The sequence below is a fragment of the Leucoraja erinacea genome, chromosome 11 (assembly GCF_028641065.1).
Source record: "Leucoraja erinacea ecotype New England chromosome 11, Leri_hhj_1, whole genome shotgun sequence".
NCBI classification, from domain to species: domain Eukaryota; kingdom Metazoa; phylum Chordata; class Chondrichthyes; order Rajiformes; family Rajidae; genus Leucoraja; species Leucoraja erinaceus.
The window spans coordinates 24,129,458-24,151,037 of NC_073387.1; the positions used below are offsets into that span (position 1 = coordinate 24,129,458).

General features: G+C 43.2%; 1 protein-coding gene across 5 annotated transcripts in view; it reads right to left on the reverse strand.

Annotated features, from left to right (window-relative positions):
- Positions 1-473: 473 nt before the first annotated feature.
- The window catches only part of LOC129701583 (E3 ubiquitin-protein ligase RNF130-like), a 95,056-nt gene continuing 73,949 nt past the window's right edge, over positions 474-21,580 (reverse strand). The window contains exons 7-9 of one of the 5 annotated variants that reach the window (XM_055642854.1): positions 19,548-19,632; positions 16,461-16,520; positions 13,894-14,056 (exon numbers count right to left, since the gene is read on the reverse strand). In XM_055642854.1, the coding sequence (XP_055498829.1) occupies positions 16,493-16,520; positions 19,548-19,632 (113 nt within the window). In that variant the 3' untranslated portion in view covers positions 13,894-14,056; positions 16,461-16,492. Of the gene's footprint in view, positions 8,418-13,893; positions 14,057-16,460; positions 16,521-19,547; positions 19,633-21,580 lie in introns of those variants that run through there. The other 4 variants (XM_055642853.1, XM_055642856.1, XM_055642855.1 and 1 more) reach the window with 4 other exon arrangements.

Sequence of the window (21,580 nt, forward strand, 5' to 3'; positions counted from 1 at the left end):
CACCACAACCTCCAAATAACCTCTGAACTACATAGACTTGGGGGCATTGGTTTTGTCTTTTGGCACTATTATTGTTTGTTTGTTTTACGTGTATGTGTGTGTTAATGTGTGTGTGAACTTTTTCCCCTTTAATATATTGTTTAGAGAGTACTATGTTTACATACTCTGTTGTGCTGCTGCAAGTAAGAATTTCATTGTTCCGTGACAGGACAATAAAACACTCTTGACTCGACTCTTGAGATTAGTGCTGGGAAACAACAAGGCTTTGTGTATGCCACACCAGTGGTTGATTGAACGGTCAGCCAGAACCATCTCAATCGGTGCCTGAATCGGTCAGTGTGACCTCAAAACAACTGAATTGCAACCACTCCGTGCTACAGTGAGTGGCCAGAGTCCAATTTGTTAATTAGTGATTCAGAATAAACCTGAACATTGACGTAGAAGTCCGGAAAACAACACAGGAAATGTCAGGCTGTATGAAAAGCATTAGAGGGAGATTTATTCGTAATAAATTCACCCATGAGCTTAGTTACTGAAACAGGATGTAATCTGATATATAGCACAAACAGTACATACAGGATTGGCAATGAACAATGAACAAATGTCTATGGTTGCCCTTGATATAGTTGGGAGAGATTGTCACATCAGTAGGAGCTTTAGTTGCCCAGTTTGTCACCAATTTACTATGCATCTGCATCACAAGATAAATGAACCAAAAACAGATTGCATTTCATTATTACAGCATCTCACATTAATTCATCAGTTGTCAGAGAGTGGGGATTTGGAGTGTCCAGTCACATACATTAGCTTCTTTAAACCACCAGCGAGCTGCTTTTGAATCCGGATTTGTAGGATTAGTGTACAAAATGAATCATCTGTTTATTGCAGAGGCCTTTTTCAGTGAATCATCGACATTTAAGATGCATGAGTCCATTCGGCCCATTCTGTCCATGCTGTCTGAAAAAAACCCATCCAGCCACATCCCATTTCCCAGCTGCTGAACTGTTGATTTTTCCTGCACCATTTCACCAAACATTCCCTCAACCTTCTAACAATGAATGTCTCGACTTCCTCAGACGATCGAGGAGATTCAGTATGTGGTTGAACACTTTATCAAACTTTTCCAGGAGTATATTGAGTGCTTTGCAGCCTGGTTCGGCAACTCAAACAAACATAGTGGTGGAAACTGCCCGGTCCATCATAGGTACTGATCTCTCCACCATCGAAGGGATCTCCAGGAGGCGCTGCCTCTAAAAGGAAGCCAATATCATCAAAGACCCACAACACCCGACCCACCCCGCTTGCCATCAGGAAGAAGGTACAGGAGCCTGAGAACTGTGACCTCCAGCTTCAAGAACAGCTTCCCAGCAACCATCAGGCACTTGAACACTGCACAATACTAACCTCAGCAACTATGATGTTCAACAGATTGTGTCTTTGTTTGCACTACGGACTTCTGTTTTGCATTATTATGACCAGCTAGTACTATGGTTATTGCTTTATTTTATTTTTGATTACTGCATATCTATTTATCTATGTGGTATTGCATTTGTTGGGTGTGTTAAGCTGCAGCAAGTAATAATTTCACTATTTCATTGCCGGTACAAATGACCATTAAACACTCACTGCCAAGAAGAATTCCCTTTCACTGTTGATAATTTTACAGACCTCAAAGCTCTTTTCCTTCACTGGCATAGATTGCTAAAATGTGGAATGAATTTTTACTTTAAATTTAGTGGGTTTGCATTGGGGAGGATGTAGTTAAATTTAAATACAATTCATGCCCACATTTGGAGTGGAGAAGACTACTCGCAGAAAGTAAGTCCCTCGATTTAAAGAAGGGTCCCAAGCCAAAACATCGTCTGCCTATTTCCCTTCTCAGATACTACATGACCCATTGGGTTCCTTTGTGTTTCCAGCATCTGCAGTCTCTTGTGTCTCCAGATTTGGCCCGGCTTGCAGCTTGGTTTCTCAATGCATTGTTCGAAGGAACCACGTCAAATGCACTTCATGAACCTGTCCTCAAGGCTGCTCTTGCCAATTTGATTAAAGTTGCGCCTGATTTTTTATATTCCTCATTATTTTGTGATTTATTCTCTGACTTACAATACAGCTGTTATTAGAGCCCTATTTGCAACTCCCACTGCTTCCTGCTCTTACCATGTCCCATTTCTGTTCAAACTGATTCAGTGTCTTTAACGGAATCATACAGCAGGCTAACAGGCCCTTCGGCCTAAATCGTCCACGCTGACCAAAATGCCCCATCTAAGCTAGTCCTTTACAATCCATATAACTGTTCAAGTGTCTTATAAATGTTATGATAGTACCTGTCTCAACTACCTCCAGTGGCAGTCTGAAGAAGGGTCTTGACCTGAAAAGTCACCTATTCATTTTCTCTAGAGATACTGCCTGACCCGCTGAGTTACTCCAGCATCCTACCACCCTACCACGACCAGAGAGCAGTGCTGAACTACTATCTACTTCATTGGTGACCCTCGGACTATCCTTGATCAGACTTTACTGGCTTTACTTTGCACTAAACAATATTCCGTTATCATGTATCTATACACTGTAAATTACTTGATTGTAAACATGTATTGCTTTTCTGCTGACTGGATAGCACGCAAAAAAAGCTTTTTACTACTTCGGTACACGTGACAATAAAGTAAACTACTCCAGCATTTTGTGACTACCTCCAGTGGCAGTTCATTCCTTAGACCCACCGCCCATTGTGTGAAAAAGTTGCCCTTTCTCATCATCGACACTCCCTCTGATCTGTGTAGCCTCTGAAATCATTTTGGCAACAATCACAATGTTTCTCCTTGAGTGAAAGGAGATGGGGTGTGGCTACATGATGATTGGCAACTGAAGTGATCACGCCAAGGCAGTGTAAATGCCGGGACATAGCAGCTATGTCCCAGTAATGTAAGGCAAAGGGGCATTAAAATCAATTCACAAGAACATAGAATCGGCACTGTGAACCTTCCCTGCCGTTCAATATGATCACAGTTAATCTCTGCTGTCCTCTCCTGTACCAATTCCCTATGTCCTCCTATTCGTTGCGTGCTATTTAGTCAGCGGAACGACTACATGATTGCAATCAATCAATCCAAAGTGTACAGATACAGGACCAAGGAAATAATGTTTGGTGCAAAGGACAAAGGACAAAGGACATTTATTTGTCACATACACCAATTGGTGTAGTGAAATTTGTCTTGCCATGCAGCACACAGATAAAGATTAGACATAACATTAAAGACATTTAACATGAATGCAAGAATGAACAATAAAATAAATAAAGAGAACAAAGTCCAATAAAGTCTGATTAAAGATAGTCTGAAGGCCTCCAATGAGGTGGATAGTCATGTATACTGCAAAAAGCTTTTGTTGCATTCTATCCAGTCAAAGAATAGACCATACATGATTACAATCAAGCCATCCACATTACAGATAAAGGATAAAGAGTACAACATTTAGTGCAAGATAAAATCCAACTAAAGACAATGCGAGGGTCTCCAATGAGATGGATGGTAGGTCAGGACCGCTCTCCAATTGGTGATAGGCTGGTTCAGTTGCTGATAACAGCTGGGAAGAAACTGTCCATGAATCTGGAGGTGTGCGTTTTCACACTTCAGTACCTCTTGCCTGATGGGAGAGCAGAGAAGAGGGAGTAACGGGTGAGACTCACACAGGGTGCGGTGGGTGCCTGGAACGTGCTGCCAGGGGTGATGGTAGAGGCAGATTCGATAGTGGTGTGTAAGAGGCTTTTAGATAGGCACATATATTCTGCTGCAAGATGCATGGTGGATCTGCTGCACACCGGTGTAGTGAGGAGGAGAATTACCTGTACGTAACATTCTTTCATCAAGTCCAATTGTAGCAATGTTCAGGTCACAGTAAAATCCTTTACTCAGTGGGTCAGGTAGCATCTCTGGAGAACATGGTTAGGTGACCTTTCGGGTCATGACACTTCTTCAGACCTGACCTGAAACATCACCTTTCTATGTTCTCCAGAGATGCTTCCTGAATCGCTAAGTTCCTCAACAAAATCACTTTAAGGAGAAGACACTGGTCCAAAGTACTGGATAGCTTGTCGCACTTACATTCATTGGACTGGGGCTTTTAGATAGGCATATGGATATACAGGGAATGGAGGAATATGACTCATGTGTGGTGGAAGGGTTCAGTTTAACTTGGCATCATGTTCGGCACAGACCTTGTGGGCCGAAGGGCCTGTCCATGTGCTGTACTTTTCTAAGTTCTATGTTCTAACACTGCTACATGTTTATCTCTGAGAGCAATTTTTTGCAGTGGATCCAATGAGAGTTCAATCTCAAAATGCAACCAGAAACACATTCAATCTAATTTCTAGGCATTTATTTACCACATCTGAAATTCACTAGCCAATTCCTTTAATACAACGAGGTAATCAAAAGTATAATACATTTTGATCGATTAAAACACCTTTTCACCGCCTAAAAAAGTTTTAAGTATTGGCAAATGATTTGCTCCCAGGGATGATGTAGTGAGGGAGGTGGATGTTTGAGACTGAATGGCTAAACTCAGCACAGACCGAGCATCCCTGGAGCCGTGAAGCTGAGTGCCGTAGGAAGTACTGATTCACTGAACACTCGCTACCTTCAAATATAAAACATGGAATTGCCTCTGTTTGCATTTCATGCTTTTAACTAATCAAAAAGGCATTCCAAACCTGTATAAATAGGCAATTAATAGTCTGTTGCCAGAAGTGCTTATAAATTAACTTTCAATGATACCACATGAACAAGAATCGATGGTAATGCTCAAGTCTTCGAAACTTTACAAAAACATTAGATTTCAGTTTAGACTTTATGGATACAGCGTGGAAACAGGCCCTTTGGCCCACCATCCGCGCTGACCAGTGATCACCCCGTACACTACACACGAGGGACAATTTACAATTTTTACCAAAGCCAATTAACCTATAGGCCTGTAGATCTTTGGAGTGTGGGACGAAACTGGAGCACCCGGAGAGAACTCATGCGGTCACATGGCAGAATGTACAAACTCCGTACAGACAGCACCCGTAGTCGGGTTTCTGGGGCTCTAAGGCAGCAACTTTACTGTTGCGCCACTGTGCTGCCCTGACAGAATTGTTAATTCCAGACACAAAGTGCTGGAATAACTCAGTGGCTCAGGCAGCATCTCTGGATAACATGGATAGCGATGTTTTGAGTTGCGATCCTTCTTTGGACCCGACCCAAAACATCACTTATGCATGTTCTCCAGAGATGCTGCCTGAACTGCTATGTTACCCCGGCACTTTGTTTGTTTGTTTTTTTGTAAACCAGCATCTGCAGTTCCTTGTTTTTACATCATTAGTTCCGAGTGCCAGTAAGCAGATATGCTCTCAAAACCAGTGACACACATTGCGGCTTTGGTCAGCTTCCTCTTTCAGTTTTCAAAAAGTAGATGAAGGTCGTTTGCGATTAATACACATTGCATCCACACCAGGGGTTGCTTTGATGATAGACTGTAGTGTAGCAGTAAGTGCAGGGTGGAGGACTGGATCTAATATCACACAGGGGTGTGCTAGGGTATCATGCAAGGAGAGAATAGCTGCTGATGGCGTTGAGCAAAACACAATAGACAATGGTCTACTCTAATCTGCCTGAAGAAATGTCTCCACCCGAAACGTCATCTGTGGGGGGTGAACGCTGGAAAAGAGAGGTGGAGGCAAAGCTTGGCAAGCGATAGGTGGATACTGGTGAGGAGGGGATTGGCAGGTGGGTGAAGTGACAAAAGACTAGAGGTAAAGGAGACAAAAGGGTGTCAGATAAGGAGAAGGAAATGTAAAGCCTGAGGGAGGGATATGGGTGGAAGGGGACGGGGTGAGGGGAAAGAGGGGAATAAAAGGGAATGTTGAAGAAGGCCTACTCTACTGATAATTTTGTTGCCATGTCTCATACACTGAATCCTGTGAGATGCATCTTGTCTACCTGTGGATTCAGGCAGTGGCTGGCTGCTTTAATGTGCATTGTTGCATTCCATTGTGGTCTCAGTTGGTGTCTACACCTCATAGAGTCAGAGAGCTGTACAGCACAGAGACAGGCCCTTCGGCCCACCTTGTCCATCAAGTTGGCATATCGGGCTAGTCCAGTGGTTCTTAACCTTTTTGGCATATGTACGTGCATCTGGGAACAAAATGCTGTATGTGGTATGTACCTTTGTTAGGTATATACCACATTTTGTAAATGGGCTCAACAAATGGATATGTTATTTATGACCCCCTTCATGTCCCCCTGTAAGGCCCCAAACGACCACCCCCCCCCCCCCATGGGGGTCCCGACCCACAGGTTAAGAACCACTGCGCTAGCCCCATTTGCCTGCATTTGGTCCATAACTTCCTAACGTTCCTAACCATGTATTTGTACAAATATGTTTAAACGGCATGTGTGCAACTTTTTGGGCAGCAATCTGGATCATCCCCCTTCTTCCCTTGAGTACCACTGAGCTGCTGCTTTCACATTATTGGGGATAAAGCCTGCAGCTTACTCTTCAGTTGTGATACCAGTGCAGCCTCAGTGTTTGCTGACCAGCCCTTGAAAATCCCACAATGAACGTTTCACTGGGAGCACTGGCCTAGCCCATCATTTCTTACAGCAGCTTTAAGGAGCAAGCGTCACAGTAAATTCAGTGTGATCATCAAAGCATTAGGACAAGCCGGGAAACTCCCTGTTATTCACTGAGTTCACGTCTATCTGTGCCTCTGTTTCAATTTTCCATGACTCAATATCCCTTATCCAACAAAACCTTATCGAACTCAAACCTGAAAGATCTACACAGCTGACTATCATCCTCACTTCCTCTCAAAACTACTGCCTGCTTTTTTGGCAGCGAGATTTATACATATTGTCACTTTCGTGAGAAGCTCTTCCTGTTTTCATAAAAATGCTCGTTTTTCTTTCGCATCTGAAGCCATTCTTTCACACTCAGTGTAATCTCACTGTGCCCCTTGTTCTGGGTGGTGTAGCGAAGCAGTCATCGTCTTTCTGCCCTCTTGGATTTCTTTATCTGCCTCAATCTGATTATTTACTATATTTCTAAACTCGTGAAAGCAAGGCCAGGTTGAAAACTTGCTCTTGTACTTTATCCCTTTAAAGATTTGTAGCATTTATATTTATTCACCTTTGCTCTGTGTATTGAAACTGTTAGCTTAGGGTTCCAAACATAACATCATTCAGGAAATAAAATCTCTCTTCACCACACTCAGCAGCAATTATGGAAAATGTCCTAATTTAAGCATTTATCTTCTGCTAATAATTCTGCTTTGGCAAGCCCAAATACACTGTGAAGACTCACATATAATGAAACTGTCGAAGACAGTAATAACAGCACCTGAGGAACCAGTTGTCCTTCCAGACACATATTCAACATAGGTTGCTGCCCACAAAGTATTAGTACAGCTTGCTAGTGAAAGCCCACAATATTCTGCAGGCCATCCTCAGACAGTACATGCTGATTGAAATTCCTTATAGAGTCATACAGCGTAGAAACAGGCATGTTGACAATACCGACCAACATGTCACATTTACACTAGTCCCACCTGCCTGGGTTTGGTTCATATCCCTCTAAACCTTTCCTATCCAAGTATCTGTCTAAATGTTTCTTAAATGTTGCATTAGTACCTGCATCAACTACCTCCTCTGGCAGCTCGTTCCATAAACCCACCACCCTTTGTGTGAAAAGTTAGCCCTCAGGTTCCTTTTAAATCTTACCCCACTAACCTTAAACCTATGTCCTCTAGTTCTCGATTCCCCTATTGGGCAAGAGACACTGTGCATTAACCCGATCTATTCCTCTCATGATTTTGTACACCTTTATGAGATCAGAATGCTACATGAAACTAAACTTCAGATAGTATGAAGAGTCTTACAGCAGAAAGGGTATTTAATGCTGCTGAGAAGTGAGTTAAATGCACAAGGGAAGAGAAATGGGAAGCTGGGTCAGGGGCTGTTAGTGGGATCATTTGGCCAGCATCTACTCATCAGACTTAAGGCAGATTTCTTTTTAAAAGTTTGGTAAGTAATCTTGGTCGAATGAGGCAAATCTAATCGATTCATCCGAACATGATCATCTTTGTTTGGTGACGTCGTGAAGAATGATAACATGAAAGCTGCTGTAAAGACAGGCAGCATGTGGTACTGTTCACTTCTACGTTTCCCTACATTGGATCAGGGTCCACAAGACGTGGTAAAGGTTTGCAGCTACAAACTGTGCACAGAAAGTTTAAGACTGGTCCGATGTCCAGCAGGGACAGAATCAAACTCATGCTTTGTCCTGGTCAGGGTGCTCGCTGGAAGGATGAATTTCAGTCAGCTTGATCTCGTACAACGTGGGCTGCTGCAGGCTGGACTCGCTGGTTTCAATCTGACCATCTGGGGAAGACACAGAAACAACATGGTGGGCAGGGGTTTGAGACAGAGAGATAGAACATAGAACGGTACAGCACAAGAACAGGCCAGTCGGCCCACAATGTCTATGCCGGCCATGGTGCCTGGACCAACACTTATCTGCCCTGTGCATAATGAATATCGCTCCATTCCCTGCACATTCGGAAGTCTCTTAAACGCCGCTATTGTATCTGCTGCACGTTCCAGGCACATACCACCCTCTGTATGGAAATTAAACTTGCCCTTTAAGCTTTACCCCTCTTACTTTAAAACGATGATAGTGTAAGCAAAAAAACATTGTTGCTTTCTTAAAAATAGCACAATTTGCTCATGTTTTCACCAACAACCTCAAGCACATGATACTTGAAACTCGATAAATAGAATCAAAGTAGATCTACAACACATTCAGAGCATTATTTTCTGTACTAGTCTGACACTAAAAGGCAGGGCATAAAGGCTTAAGTTATAGAGAGAGTCTGAAGAAGGGTCCCAACCAGAAACGTCGCCTATCCATGTCCCTAGAGACGTTACCTGACCCATGAGTTTATTCAAGATTCCGGTATATGTGGTACCTTGTGTCTACTGTCTAGTTATAGGGAGACATTGGATAGGCTGGGACATTTATCCTTGGAGAGTAGGATGCTGAGAAGTGATCTTATTCAGGTGTACAAGATCATGAGGGCTATGGAAAAAGAGAAGGCTGACAGTCTTTTCCCAGGGGAGAGGATTTTCAAACTAGAGGCATAGGCGTAAGGTAAAATGGGAGAATTTTAAGAGGGACTTGCGGGGTAACTTTCTCACTCAGGATAGTCTGTATTTGCAATGAGCTGCCAGAGGAAGTTATAGAATTAATTACAGTTATGACATTTAAGTAACACTAGACTAAGTGGGACCCGTTGAGTCCCTGTCACACGGGAGGCCTGGTCCCCCAACGCAACTCATTCCCCAACGCAATATTCCGCCACTCACCCGTTCCCCTAACGCAACCTATTCTCCCAACGCAATATTCCACCACTCACCTATAGCCCCCAACTGCGCAGGCGCAGCTCATTTCCCCTCATCCCCCAGCACTCCCTCCATAACTTCTCTCCCCTCCCTAACCCCCCTATTCCCCACCTCCCCCACTCTTCACCTCCCCATATCCCCCCCACTATCCCTGCTCACCTCCCCCACTGCCCTCCTCTCCCTACCTCCCCCACTCCCCTCCCTCTATTCCCCCTCCTCCCCCACACTCCCTTCTCACCTCCCCCACTTTCCCCCCTCCTTTCCCTCAATCCTCCCACTCTTCCATCTCACCTCCCCAGGATCTCAAGGGTGCCGCTCCTTTCCCTCCTTGCGTTCCCAGAGGAGCAGCAGCCATCGGCCTCAGAGCCTGACTCAGCGCCCAGGCCTCGGATCCTCGGCGCAGCCTCTCCCCGCCCCCGGAGCCCGCTGCCGCCGCCGCCGCCTCCCACAGATGAGCCCCAGCGCCAAGGTGGCAGATCCCCGCGCGCCCGGAGCAACAGTAAAATGGAAATAATCTTACCCGTTTTGCAGTTGTGAAAAAAATATGGCGATCTGAATTCTGGAAAGGCCCTAACTGCGCAGGCGCAGCCGTTTGTGACGCCAGTAAAGATCCACATGGGAACCCCCCCCCCTACTGCGCATGTGCGGTTGGGGGTACTGTTATGTTAATTTAAGTTTTAAACGTTAATAACTTTTAAAGTATTCCATCAACCTGAACAAAACTTTTTTCATTTATACCACAGGACAATGGTGAGTAAGGTGGGCCAAAATTGTAGCGCTATCATGTACCGTTTTGCGCAAATAGAAGTACAACACAAAACCTGCAAACAAACAAACAAGGTGAGAGTTTTAGTGATATATACATATATAGATTTGGACAGATGTATGATTATAAAGAGTTTAGAGGACTATGGGCCAAATGCAGGAAATGGGACTAGCCCAGAATGCCAACTTGGACAAGGTGGGCTGAAGAACCTGTACAGCTCTATGCCTTATTGTTGATAGCAACACGTGAACAGGTAGAGGGCACTGCTGCTTGTAGGATCTACTGATTCCCATGGCAGAAAGCAAAGAACAAACGACATTTAGCTGAGACAGATACCTAGCTTATTCCAGAAGCCACTTTTATTTACATTCTCACCAATCATAACCCGTGTGCAGATAAGGCCAATTAGTGGGTTTGACCTTGGAGTTGGAGTTGTTATTGAGCTTGTGTGGCTGGACCTTCTCATGAGGCTGCTGGCGAGTCGCCAGCGGTGACAGGCTGCATGCAAAACCAACGTGGGCGTGAAGGAGCCTCATGTTCATGGTTGATCGCCCAGCACGCCTGCTCAGAGTGGAGAGTCACACGGAGAGCCGGTAAGCCGACCGGTTGCGAGAGGGAGTGCACTGCCTCGATGGTGGTGTGGGCTGCTGAAGGCCCTGCAACAGCCTGGGGCTCGGCTGGTCAGGGCGCCGCTAAAAGAGGCCAAGCGCGCGGACCGAAAGCGACCTGCAGCGGTGGAGGACATAACGGCAATGCTTGACCAGGCCGACTCTGCAACGCCATTAGGACAACGCGCCTTCTTGGTCAGGTCAAGAGCCCTGTACGTACAACAACTGGGACTGGAAAATGGCACCAAAATGGCAAATTGTATACTCTCTCGGTGTACTACTGCTATATACTTGTACTGTATCTGAGATGCTTATATAAGATGCAGCTCAGTGCATATGTCTCGTGATACAAAAATAAACTTCACTGTACCTCAGTACATGTGACAAATGTACCACTGAACCATTGACAAATGAATGACATTAACTGCCTTCGTTCCAAATGCCTTCTTGTGTTTGACCAGGAAACCCACTCAGCATTGCATTTTCAATAGACTGCCAGCCTCAGATGCTTTTAGATAGGTGAGAGAGGAAGGATGGGGTAAGGCGCCTTCTTGTGTTTGACCAGGAAAAATTGAATTTTCAATAGACTGCCAGCCTCAGATGCTTTTAGATAGAGGAGAGGGAAGGATGGGGTAAGGCGGGTAAAAGTGTACAAAATCATGAGAGGAATAGATTGGGTAAACACACAGAGTCTTTTGCCCAGAGTAGGGTAATCGAGAACCAGAGGACTTAGCTTTAAGGTGAGGGAGTAAAGATTTAATGGCAATCTGAGGAGTAACTTTTTTTTTACACACAAAGGGTGGTGGGTGTATGGAACAAGCTGCTGGATGAGGTAGCTAAGGCAGGTACTATCGTGACGTTTTAAGAAACATTTAGGTACATGGATAGGGTGGATTTAGAGGGATAGGCAGGCAGGTGGGACTAGTGCAGATGGGGCATGTTTGTCGATGTGGGCGAGCTGGGCTGAAGGGTCTGTTTCCACTCTGTATGACTATATGACATTCATTGCATATGTCCACATGTCCTGATTTCTGACAGAGACCTGAACCTCCTGGAGAAATTCAAAGTGGTTGATTATTTAAAATCATAGAGTCATAGAGCATGGAAACAGGTTCCCATTAAATCTTTCCCCCCTCACCTTAATATGTGTCCTCTGGTTCTCAAAGAGCATCCTCCAGTGCCATCCACTCCCAAAGCCCTACCACGTTCATCCAAACTCTAGCTTAATTAGCCCTCACAGTCCTGACTTCTGGTAGAGTTGCGGAATCTACATAACACCTTTCCCAGGCTCCAGATCTGGTGTAACACATCATCAAGTTTACTGGGCAACCACAATTCACACAGAAGCAATGAGAATTATAATTCCTTGCTGTTAATTTTACTGATGATAAGTCGAGGACCAATTACATTGTGCAACAGCCAAGAAGACACACCAAAGCCTCTCCCCAATCCCATCCTGCAGAACGTGCAGAAGCTTGAAAGCCCACACCACCAGACAGGAACAGTTTCTTCCCTTCTGTTATCTGGCTTCTGAACAGCCCTTCCATAAGCTAAGGTACTGTCCGATTCACCTCTGCCCCATTGCAGATATTGGACTTTGTTTCTGATGTTGTTGCGCATTGTGGAGAATTATATTCTGCATTCTGTATCTTCCCCTTTGCTCTGCCTATTGTACTTGAGTTTGACTTGATTGTATTTATGTATACTATTACCTGATCTATTTGGATGGCATGCAAAACAAAACTTTACACTGTACAGGCAATAATAATCCTAAACCAATGTACTGAAACCTTAAACATTGTTCTTGTTATGCTGGGCTCCTCCCTTTGCAACTCCAAATGCTGATCTCCCTGAAATCAGGCCCTGATCTTCTACCAAGCCACCAAGCAGCATCATAGGCTCCTGAAGAATGAAGGGTGTGAAGAAGGGCCCCGAATCAAAACATCAAATATCCATCTTCTCCAGAGATACAGCTTGACCTGCTGAGTTACTCCAGCGCCTTTGTATCCTTTGCTCCCAATGCCCCATTCCCTTCTCCAGTCACATCGATCAGTGCCAAGCTCACAGCCATCGGTGCTGGGCTACAATATCCTCCAACCAAGAGCTAGATCGTCAGAGCTAGGTCAGAGTTAATACCTTTATGACCACCCATCAATGCCAGGCTTACCATGCTGTACACAACTGAAATCTGTAGTCCAAGGGCGAGGGGGGATAGGGTTGTCAGCAAACAGAAACATCATTGGTGCCACACTGCTACGTCCAACTCGGGCACCTGTTTGGATGCAACAAAATCTCTCGGCCATGATCACTACTCAGCTTGCAAAAAAAAAAAAAATTTGAAATAACTAAATTAAATTCAAAAATTTAAGATGACTTGAATGTTATAGACAAGACTGCCTCCCTGGCACTAGCATATATATTCTCACTTGAAAATCCTCCATGGCTCAACTTGTGTTCTCTGCAGTATTTTTTTTTTTTAAAGAAAAAGCAGCTGGCATGTACGATTAATAAAGTATATCTAATGTGGCCATAAAATAAGACATTGACATTTAAAATTCTAGAGTGTAAAATGTTAAATGTCATTATTCTGTTTCCTGGCCAAGTGGCCAATGTTTGTTAATTGTACATATTAATCAGCTCCTCAGTGTTTAGAAATAAGCACTGCAAAGAACACAGATGCGCCATGGAAAGTCTCTTTGCAAGAATATAAATACAGATGCCAGGAAGTCAGTCTATTGTTATTTGTGCCAATGCGTCACAGAGAAAGCACTGATTCTAAGCACGCAATACAACTTACTCAAGGAAACAGTCAGGGACCTGCACAAACACATTGGCTCTTGCCACCCCTCTGTGGGGAATGAAACATTTCTAGCTACTGTGGTATAACAGTACCTGTATGCAATGTAAAAATCACATTCAGTGAATTGCATTGAATTTAGTTTTCAAACTCATCATTCCCTAGGAACATGAATAGTTAAGATTTCCTCAAGACTAATCAACTCACAGCTCAGTAGAGTTGAAGTGCTTCGACAAAATCCTAACCTGATTTGATGAACTTGATAAATAACGGCGGAAACAAAAATACTTCCATTTTTTTTATTGTAGGGCAATTCTAACAAAGCTTTCTTTAAGTGGAGAAGGTGAAAAAATAGCATATAAAAAATAGATTTCGCTTCAGCAGAACTCCAAATTCAGCTCCAAGTGCTCTGTTGCTATTGTAGGGCTGAATTCAACACGATAAAAGCCTGTGAAGAGAAGGAACATTTCATTACGTTGTGCTCTAAAAAGATTTTTCAATTTTATCATTTTCGCTGTTTAAAAAAATTAATGTTTAGTTTACAAGAAATTATTACTAAACCGAGAACTTGCAAACAGTTTTCAAATACAACTGAATGCAGTATATTACATATAACATTCCCAACAATTATTCCTCTTTCCATAATGTAGCGTGCATACGACATGTCATATCACGACACTGGTGTTATTCTGACATATGTGGTAAAGTCTCATCTCTGAAAGGGAAGCAGGGCCTGGAATTTGCTGAAGGGATAGGTTGAGTAAAGTATTTTGATGAGGGCCAGAGGTCACAAATTGTGGATTAACTCAGCAGGTCAGGCAGCATCTCTGGAGACAAGGGGTAGGTGATGGACCGTGTTGGGACCCTTCTTCAGACCCGAAATGTCACTTATCCATGTTCTCCTGGTATGCTGCCTGACTTCCTGAGTTACTCCAGCATCTGCAGTTCCTTGTTTCTAGATAGTTGAGGATTTCAGTGGACAGGGAAAAATTGACTCTTATTTATTAACGATAGATCTACCTCAATACCAAAATTCCAATCAATCATCTCCAAACTCCTGGACCTAGAAGTCAACAAACCCTTCTGCAACTGCGCCCTTGACTTCCTTACCCACAGGTCACAATCCATTAGGATACGTGACAATACCTCCTCCACAATAATTCTCAACATCAGTGCCGTGTAGTGAAGTGTTTGCAATGGCCTAGTACACTTCCTATTGACTCACAGTTGTGCATCCAAATTCTCCTCTAACTACATTTACAAGTTTGCAGATGGCACCATAGTACTGGGCCAGATGTCAGTTAAGGTCAAGATGCAGTACGGGAAAGAGAGAGAGAGAGTAACAAGTTGTCAGGATAACAACTTTTCAACATCAGCAAATGAAGGAGCCATTCATTGACTTCAGTAAGCGGGATGGAGTACATGTTCCTGTCTGTATCATGGTGCTGATGTAGAGATGGTCGAAAGCTCCAAGTTTCTAGGTGCAAATATGACCAACAATTTGGGAAAGCACATTAAGGCTACAGCCAAAAGAGCACACTAACCCTTTCAGTTCCTAAAAAGACTAGGGAAATTCAATATATCTTCAATCCCACATCCAACTTTGTTGGCACCAAAACGTGGCGCCACTTGTGTACTGCCTAGGTGCAGTCTGCTATATGATTTTACCAGGTTGTATACAAAACAAAGCATTTCACTGTACCTAGGTACATGTGACAATAAAGTATCATTGAATCACTCACACCTTAACTTCCTGCCCTTTGCTTGCCCAATGTAATCTAAGGAAACAACATCTTATTTTTCAAGTAGATGCATTGTAACCCTGGTAACCTACCGAATAGTGAAAGGCCTGGATAGAGTGAATATGGAGAAGATGTTTCCACTAGTGAGAAAGTCTAGGAACAGAGGCCATAGCCTCAGAATAAAAGGATGTATCTTTAGAAAGGAGATGAGGAGGAATTTCTTTAGTCAGAGGGTGGTGAATCTGTGGAATTCATTGACACAGACGGCTATGGAGGCCAAAGTCAACAAATATTTTTTAGGCGGAGATTGACAGATTCTTGATTTGTAAGGGTGTCAGGGGTTATGGGGAGGAGAATGTGGTTGAGAGGGAAAGATAGATCAGTCATGATTGAATGGAGGAGTAGTCTTGATGGGCCGAATGGCCTAATTCTGCTAGTAGAACCTATAAACTGATGACTCAAGACTGAATTCATTGATTTCAGATAACTAATCTTTCCTACTTGTATCAGAATCAGTCGCCTTTGATGCAAGATCCCTACCATCTCACATTCATCCGCTTTGTCTTCTCCACCTATTTCCCTCTCTGCAACTCATTACAAGTTTCTGTTTCTCACCTTCGCAGTGTTATAATAGATTACTGAAATAAAACAGTAATGCCCCTGTCCCACTTAGGAAACCTGAACGGAAAACTCTGGAGACTTTGCGCCCCACCCAAGGTTTCCGTGCGGTTCCCAGAGGTTGCAGGTGGTTGCCGGAGGTTGCAGGTAGTGGAAGCAGGTAGGGAGACTGACAAAAACCTCCGGGAACCGCACGGAAATCTTGGGTGGGGCACAAAGTCTCCAGAGGTCTCCGTTCAGGTTTCCTAAGTGGGACAGGGGCATTACTCTGTATCTTTCTCTGTTATACTGGGGGATTCACAGCGGCTGATAGAGCATCTAATGAAATAAAACATTTTCATTCTGTTTCTTTCTCCATAGATGCTTTCTGAGCTGCTGAGGATCCTTGGTGCATTCTATTTCTATTTAGGTTTTTCAGCACCTGCAATTTTGTTATTACTTCTCAATTGCATTTAAAATTAATAAGGTGGAGTCTCTTGGTAAAGTACTTACATGTACAATTATCTTCTTTCACTTCCATTCTTTCACCACTGTGCTGTCTGATTTTCATTTCTAAAATGGGAATCATACTATTTGTTTAACAAGCATTTTTAACTTCATTCAATGTGTTTTAGAACATTTTTTCCTTTGGAGCGCAGGAAGCTGAGGTATGACCTTTATGAGGTATGCAAGATCATGAGGGGCATGGATAAAGTGAATGCTCAGTCTATTTCCCAGGTTAGGGGTTTTCTAAAACTAGAGGGCATAGGCTTAAGGTGAGAGGAGAGATTTAAGAGGGTCCTCAGGGGCAACTTTTTCACTCAGAAGGCAATCTATATCAAAGCTGCCAAAGAGAACTATAGAAGCAGATACAATTAAAAGACATTTGGACAGATATATGGATAGGGAAGGTTTGGAGGGTAATGAGTCACATGCTTGTAAATGGGACTAGCTCAATTGGCCAACTTGTTCGGCATGGACAAGGCGGGTCAATGGTGCTGTACAGCTCTATCTGATTGCATCATCAATCTGACGTGTGTTAGTATATAAAGCTTAAAAAATCCCACATCATGCAATGACAAACTCTTCAATTATCGTGAGGGTTAGGGTGCTTTAAGTAGTTGAGTGGCAACAATTTATTTCTGACAGTGCAACGATCTCAAATAAGCTGATCTTTGATTTATTCTATTAATTACATTAATTACAACCTAGTTACATCTCCTTGCCGTTCTGAGATAGATTCTGCTTGTACCTCTCCCAGCCTATTTTAACATTTAATCAAAGTTTTCAGAATTTGGGAAATAAAATGTTTAATTTAAATAAATGATCTTTTAACTTTGGATGAAGAGTTCATGCCAACCAGATACAATCTTTAAGTCATAGTCTAGTGACATTAGGAAACATCTAGATACTATGTATTAGACAGTGAATGCTGATTTAATTATTTTGAATTGAGGTTAACAAAATTATAATATCCAATGATGTTAAGTGATGATGAACCAAGATGTGGATGGAGTTAAGATGTCAAGTCAAGAGTTTATTGCCATGAGTTAATAGAATGGCCCAACAGGTTTGAAGAGTTGATAATCAAGGGACTGAATGACTAACAATTGCTTCTCTCCTCCACTTCCAGTGCATAACGCTTCTCTGTTAGCGGAACAGTTTTATTGATGTTAACGTATTACAGTTATGGGGAGGGAATTAGCACAGAGCTAATTATTAGTTAGTTATTCTTAAATATATTAAAACTAGTAGGTGGTTAATAATGCACACCAGTAAATCTATCGGTCATCCTACTCTAGAATCAACGAAAACTCATCCAAGATGGAATACCAATATAGAAATAATTGAACTGGATGAGTTCCAAACAGGAGTTTGAAATCCGGGGCAAACCAAACTGCATCTCAGTGTACACCACAGAAACAAGTCCTTTAGCCATCATGTCCATGCCAAATCATTTGTTATTTACCCACATTAGGTTCATTTCCTTCTTTGCCTTATCGATGAAAGTATCGATCTAAATATCTCTCAAACATGCTGAATGTGTCTGATTCCACCTCCTCCTTCAGCAGCCAGTTTCAGTTATCAACCCATGCTTTGTGTGAAAATCTTTCCCCTCAAATCTGCTTTAAAACTATCCTTTCATCTTAAATATATGTACAGTACATGCACAAAAATAGGCCTTTTGCCTCATAATGTCTATGCCAAACGTGATGCCAATACCATCTCTTGTCTACCTGTTGAATCCATATCTCTCCATTCCCTGCATATCCATGTGCCTATCCAAAAGTCTCTTAAACGCCACTGTCGTATCTGCCTCCACCACCAACCCCGTTCCAGGTATTCACCACACTGTGTTAAAAAAGTTGCCGCGCACATCTCCTTGAAACTTTCCTCCTCTCACCTTAGGTCTTTGATTTTTCCAATCTGATACCATTACCATGGGAAAAAATATTCTGATTAACTGCACCATCTTATAATTTTATACACCTCTATCATGACACCCCTCAGCTTTCTTCACTCCTGGAGAAATAAGACCAGTCTATCCAATCTCTGGAGTCAGAGGTTATCGGGAGAAGGCAGGAGAATGGGGTTGAGAGGTAAGGTTAGATAAGCAATGATTGAATGGCGGTGTAGACTTGAGGGGCTGAATGGCCTAACTCTGCTCCTACAACTTATGAACTCTCACTGTCACTACAGTCCTGTAATCGAAACAACATCCTTGGCACTCGCTCCAGCACCATGTCTTCCTATAGTATGGCAATCGGAACTGTGCACAATGCTTCATTTTGTGGTCTAACAAGTGTTTTGTTATGTTACAACATAGCGTTCTGACCTACAATAGCGAGCCTGCTCTCTGCCTCAGCACCCTTCAATTGGTGTTGTCACATTCAAGGACCTACAAGACCATAAATCATAAGAGCAGAATTAGGCCATTCGGCCCATCATCTTCTCCACCATGTGATCACGGCTGACCTATTTTTCCCTCTCAATCCCGTTCTCCTGCCTTCACCCCGTAACATTTGACGCCATTACTAATCGCAAACCTCTGCTTTAAAAATACCCAAATGACGGCCTCTACAGCAGTCTGTGGCAATGAATTCTACAAATTCACCATCCTCTGGCTGAAGAAATGACTCCTCATTTCCATTCTAAAGGTACGTCCTTTTATTCGAAGGCTGTGCCCTCTGGTCCTAGACTCTCCCACTAGTGGAAACATCCTCTCCACATCCCTTTGTTCATCAAAATTGCTTAGTACCCCACCATTTACTGAACTCCCCCTATCCGTATTGACTTGCAGAGCAGGGGTAAGGAGATCCACCAGGATGTGATCCGGGATGCAGGCTTCCAGTTATGAAGAGAGAGTGGGGGGACTCTGTCTGTTCTTCCTGGAGTGGAGGAGTTTAGGTGGGCAATTGGCTGAGGTATATAAACACTTTTTGAAAAACAGCATGGGTTAAATACATGTAGTTCTTAAGTCAGTAAATTTATTTCATGTGTAACTCACTGGGAGATCACTTTCAAATTGTTACACTTTGAAACATCAGCTGGAAAATACCATGATTTATGAAACAAAAGTGAAAAACTCTAAATACTTACTCGTCTGCTGTTGTTGCTTTGATTATCATGTAGAAGAGAGTGAGAGCACTAAGCACGCCAAAACTTGCAATAATAAGCCATTCCTCTGTTAACAAAGGAAAGGTAAATCACTCCAGGAACTGCACGTGAAAATGGTGAGATTCCTCTAGACAGAAGCAGTGGTGGCAGCAACAGAGACAGCATCCAGGATCATAGAGTGAAGCAGAATCAATGAGAGTGCAGTGTGAGGAAGTAGACAGCAAGATCATTAGGCTTCAAAATAAATCATACACCTAATGGAAATATTGGTCCCACTGTATAATCTATAAATAATATACTCGAACACCATTAAAGAGATCTAGAGGTGCTGCCTCAAAAAGGCAGGCAATATCAAAGACCCACACTACCCTGGCCATGCGCTCATCTCGCTACTACCACCAGAAGGTTCGGAAGTCTGAAACCAGTGGCATTAAGGTTCAAAAAAGCTTCTTCCCACCAACCATCAGACTGTTTAACACGACACAACACTAACCTCAGCAACTATGACTAGTGTTTAGTTTAGTTTAGAGATTTGGCGTGGAAACAGGCCTTTCGGCCCACGCCGACCAGCGATCCCCGTTCACTAGCACTATCCTGTGCACGAGGGACAATTTACAATTTTTACCATAGCCAATTAACCTACAATCCTGTATGTCTTTTGAGTGTGGGAGGAAACCAGACCGGAGAAAATCCACGGGGTTACAAACTCCATAAAGACAGTACTCGTAGTCGGGATCGAACCTGGGTCACTGGGTCTGTAAGGCAGCAACTTTACCACTGCGCTACCGTGAACTTCAGTGGAATGCTACAACACACGTCCATATAGACACAAGATTAGTTATCATTCCACGTGTTAGTTGACAGGTTCAAAAGTGAAGATCATTAAAACGCAAGTTCTCTAAACAATATTACTAGCTACCATGCAACTTGGTTCCTTAAATTATATCTTCCCATTGTTGTCAAACTCTGGTAAAAGAAATACACACAAAGTCTGAAGAAAAGTCCCAATCCGAAATGTCACCTATCCATGTTCTCCAGATATGCTGCCTGACCTGCTGAATTTATCCATCACTTTTTTTATACAAAGTTTATATTGCCCTACATAAACATCATGCTTATTTCTTTGCACTACTTCAGAAGAATGTTCTTCTCACGATACTGTGGCAGTGGTGCACGCTGTGTCACCAGGCCACTTCAATCACCTTTCTCCAAGGTTTGCTTGCAAGTTATTATCCCTATTTCTTTTAATGTTCGCCTCTTCTCCTGGTGTGATGGACCATCTGATAACTGGTACACATTATTCAACTACAGCTCGGTTTTCAACACAAACATCCCTTCCAAAATTAATGACTAATCTCTAAGATCTGGGCCTCTGTGTCTCCCTCTGCAACTGGATCCTTGATTTCTTCATGGGGAGCCCTCAAAAAGTGAAGACCAATATCACTCCTCACCACCGACCATCAACACAGGTCCACCTCAAGGCCATGTTCTTAGCTCCCTGCTCCAATTTCTTTACACCCATGACGTGCGGTTACGCATTGCCCCAATCTATATATTACTAAAACTCTGTTCTTGATCGGTTTTGGCTTTCTGTGCTGCGGTTTCCGAGAGTACGCCGCCACCTACGGCCGTCATTTTTGGCCACTTCGCTCAGAGCCCCCCTCCGCCGCATGTGTGCCGAGGATTTTTCCTGTCGATGAAAATTGACAGAGATATTAATGTTTTTACAACATTCCCCATTCTCTCTGCTGCCCCCGCTGGAGGGAGAGGGAGGGAATATAAAACCAGGAAGTGGTGTGCCTCAATCAGTCTCTGCAAGTGGTGTGCCTCAATCAGTCTCTGCAAGTGGTGTGCCTCAATCAGAGCTTTGAATGACTGACAAATGTCTACAGCACTGTGAGTACCCTTAATTTGGTTTGAAAATGAAAATATGGTTAGAGGTAAAAAAGCACTACCTGCAAATGGTTGTTTGGGTTTGGGTTGAAGTAAAAAGGCACTCTCTCTCCCCCCCCTCT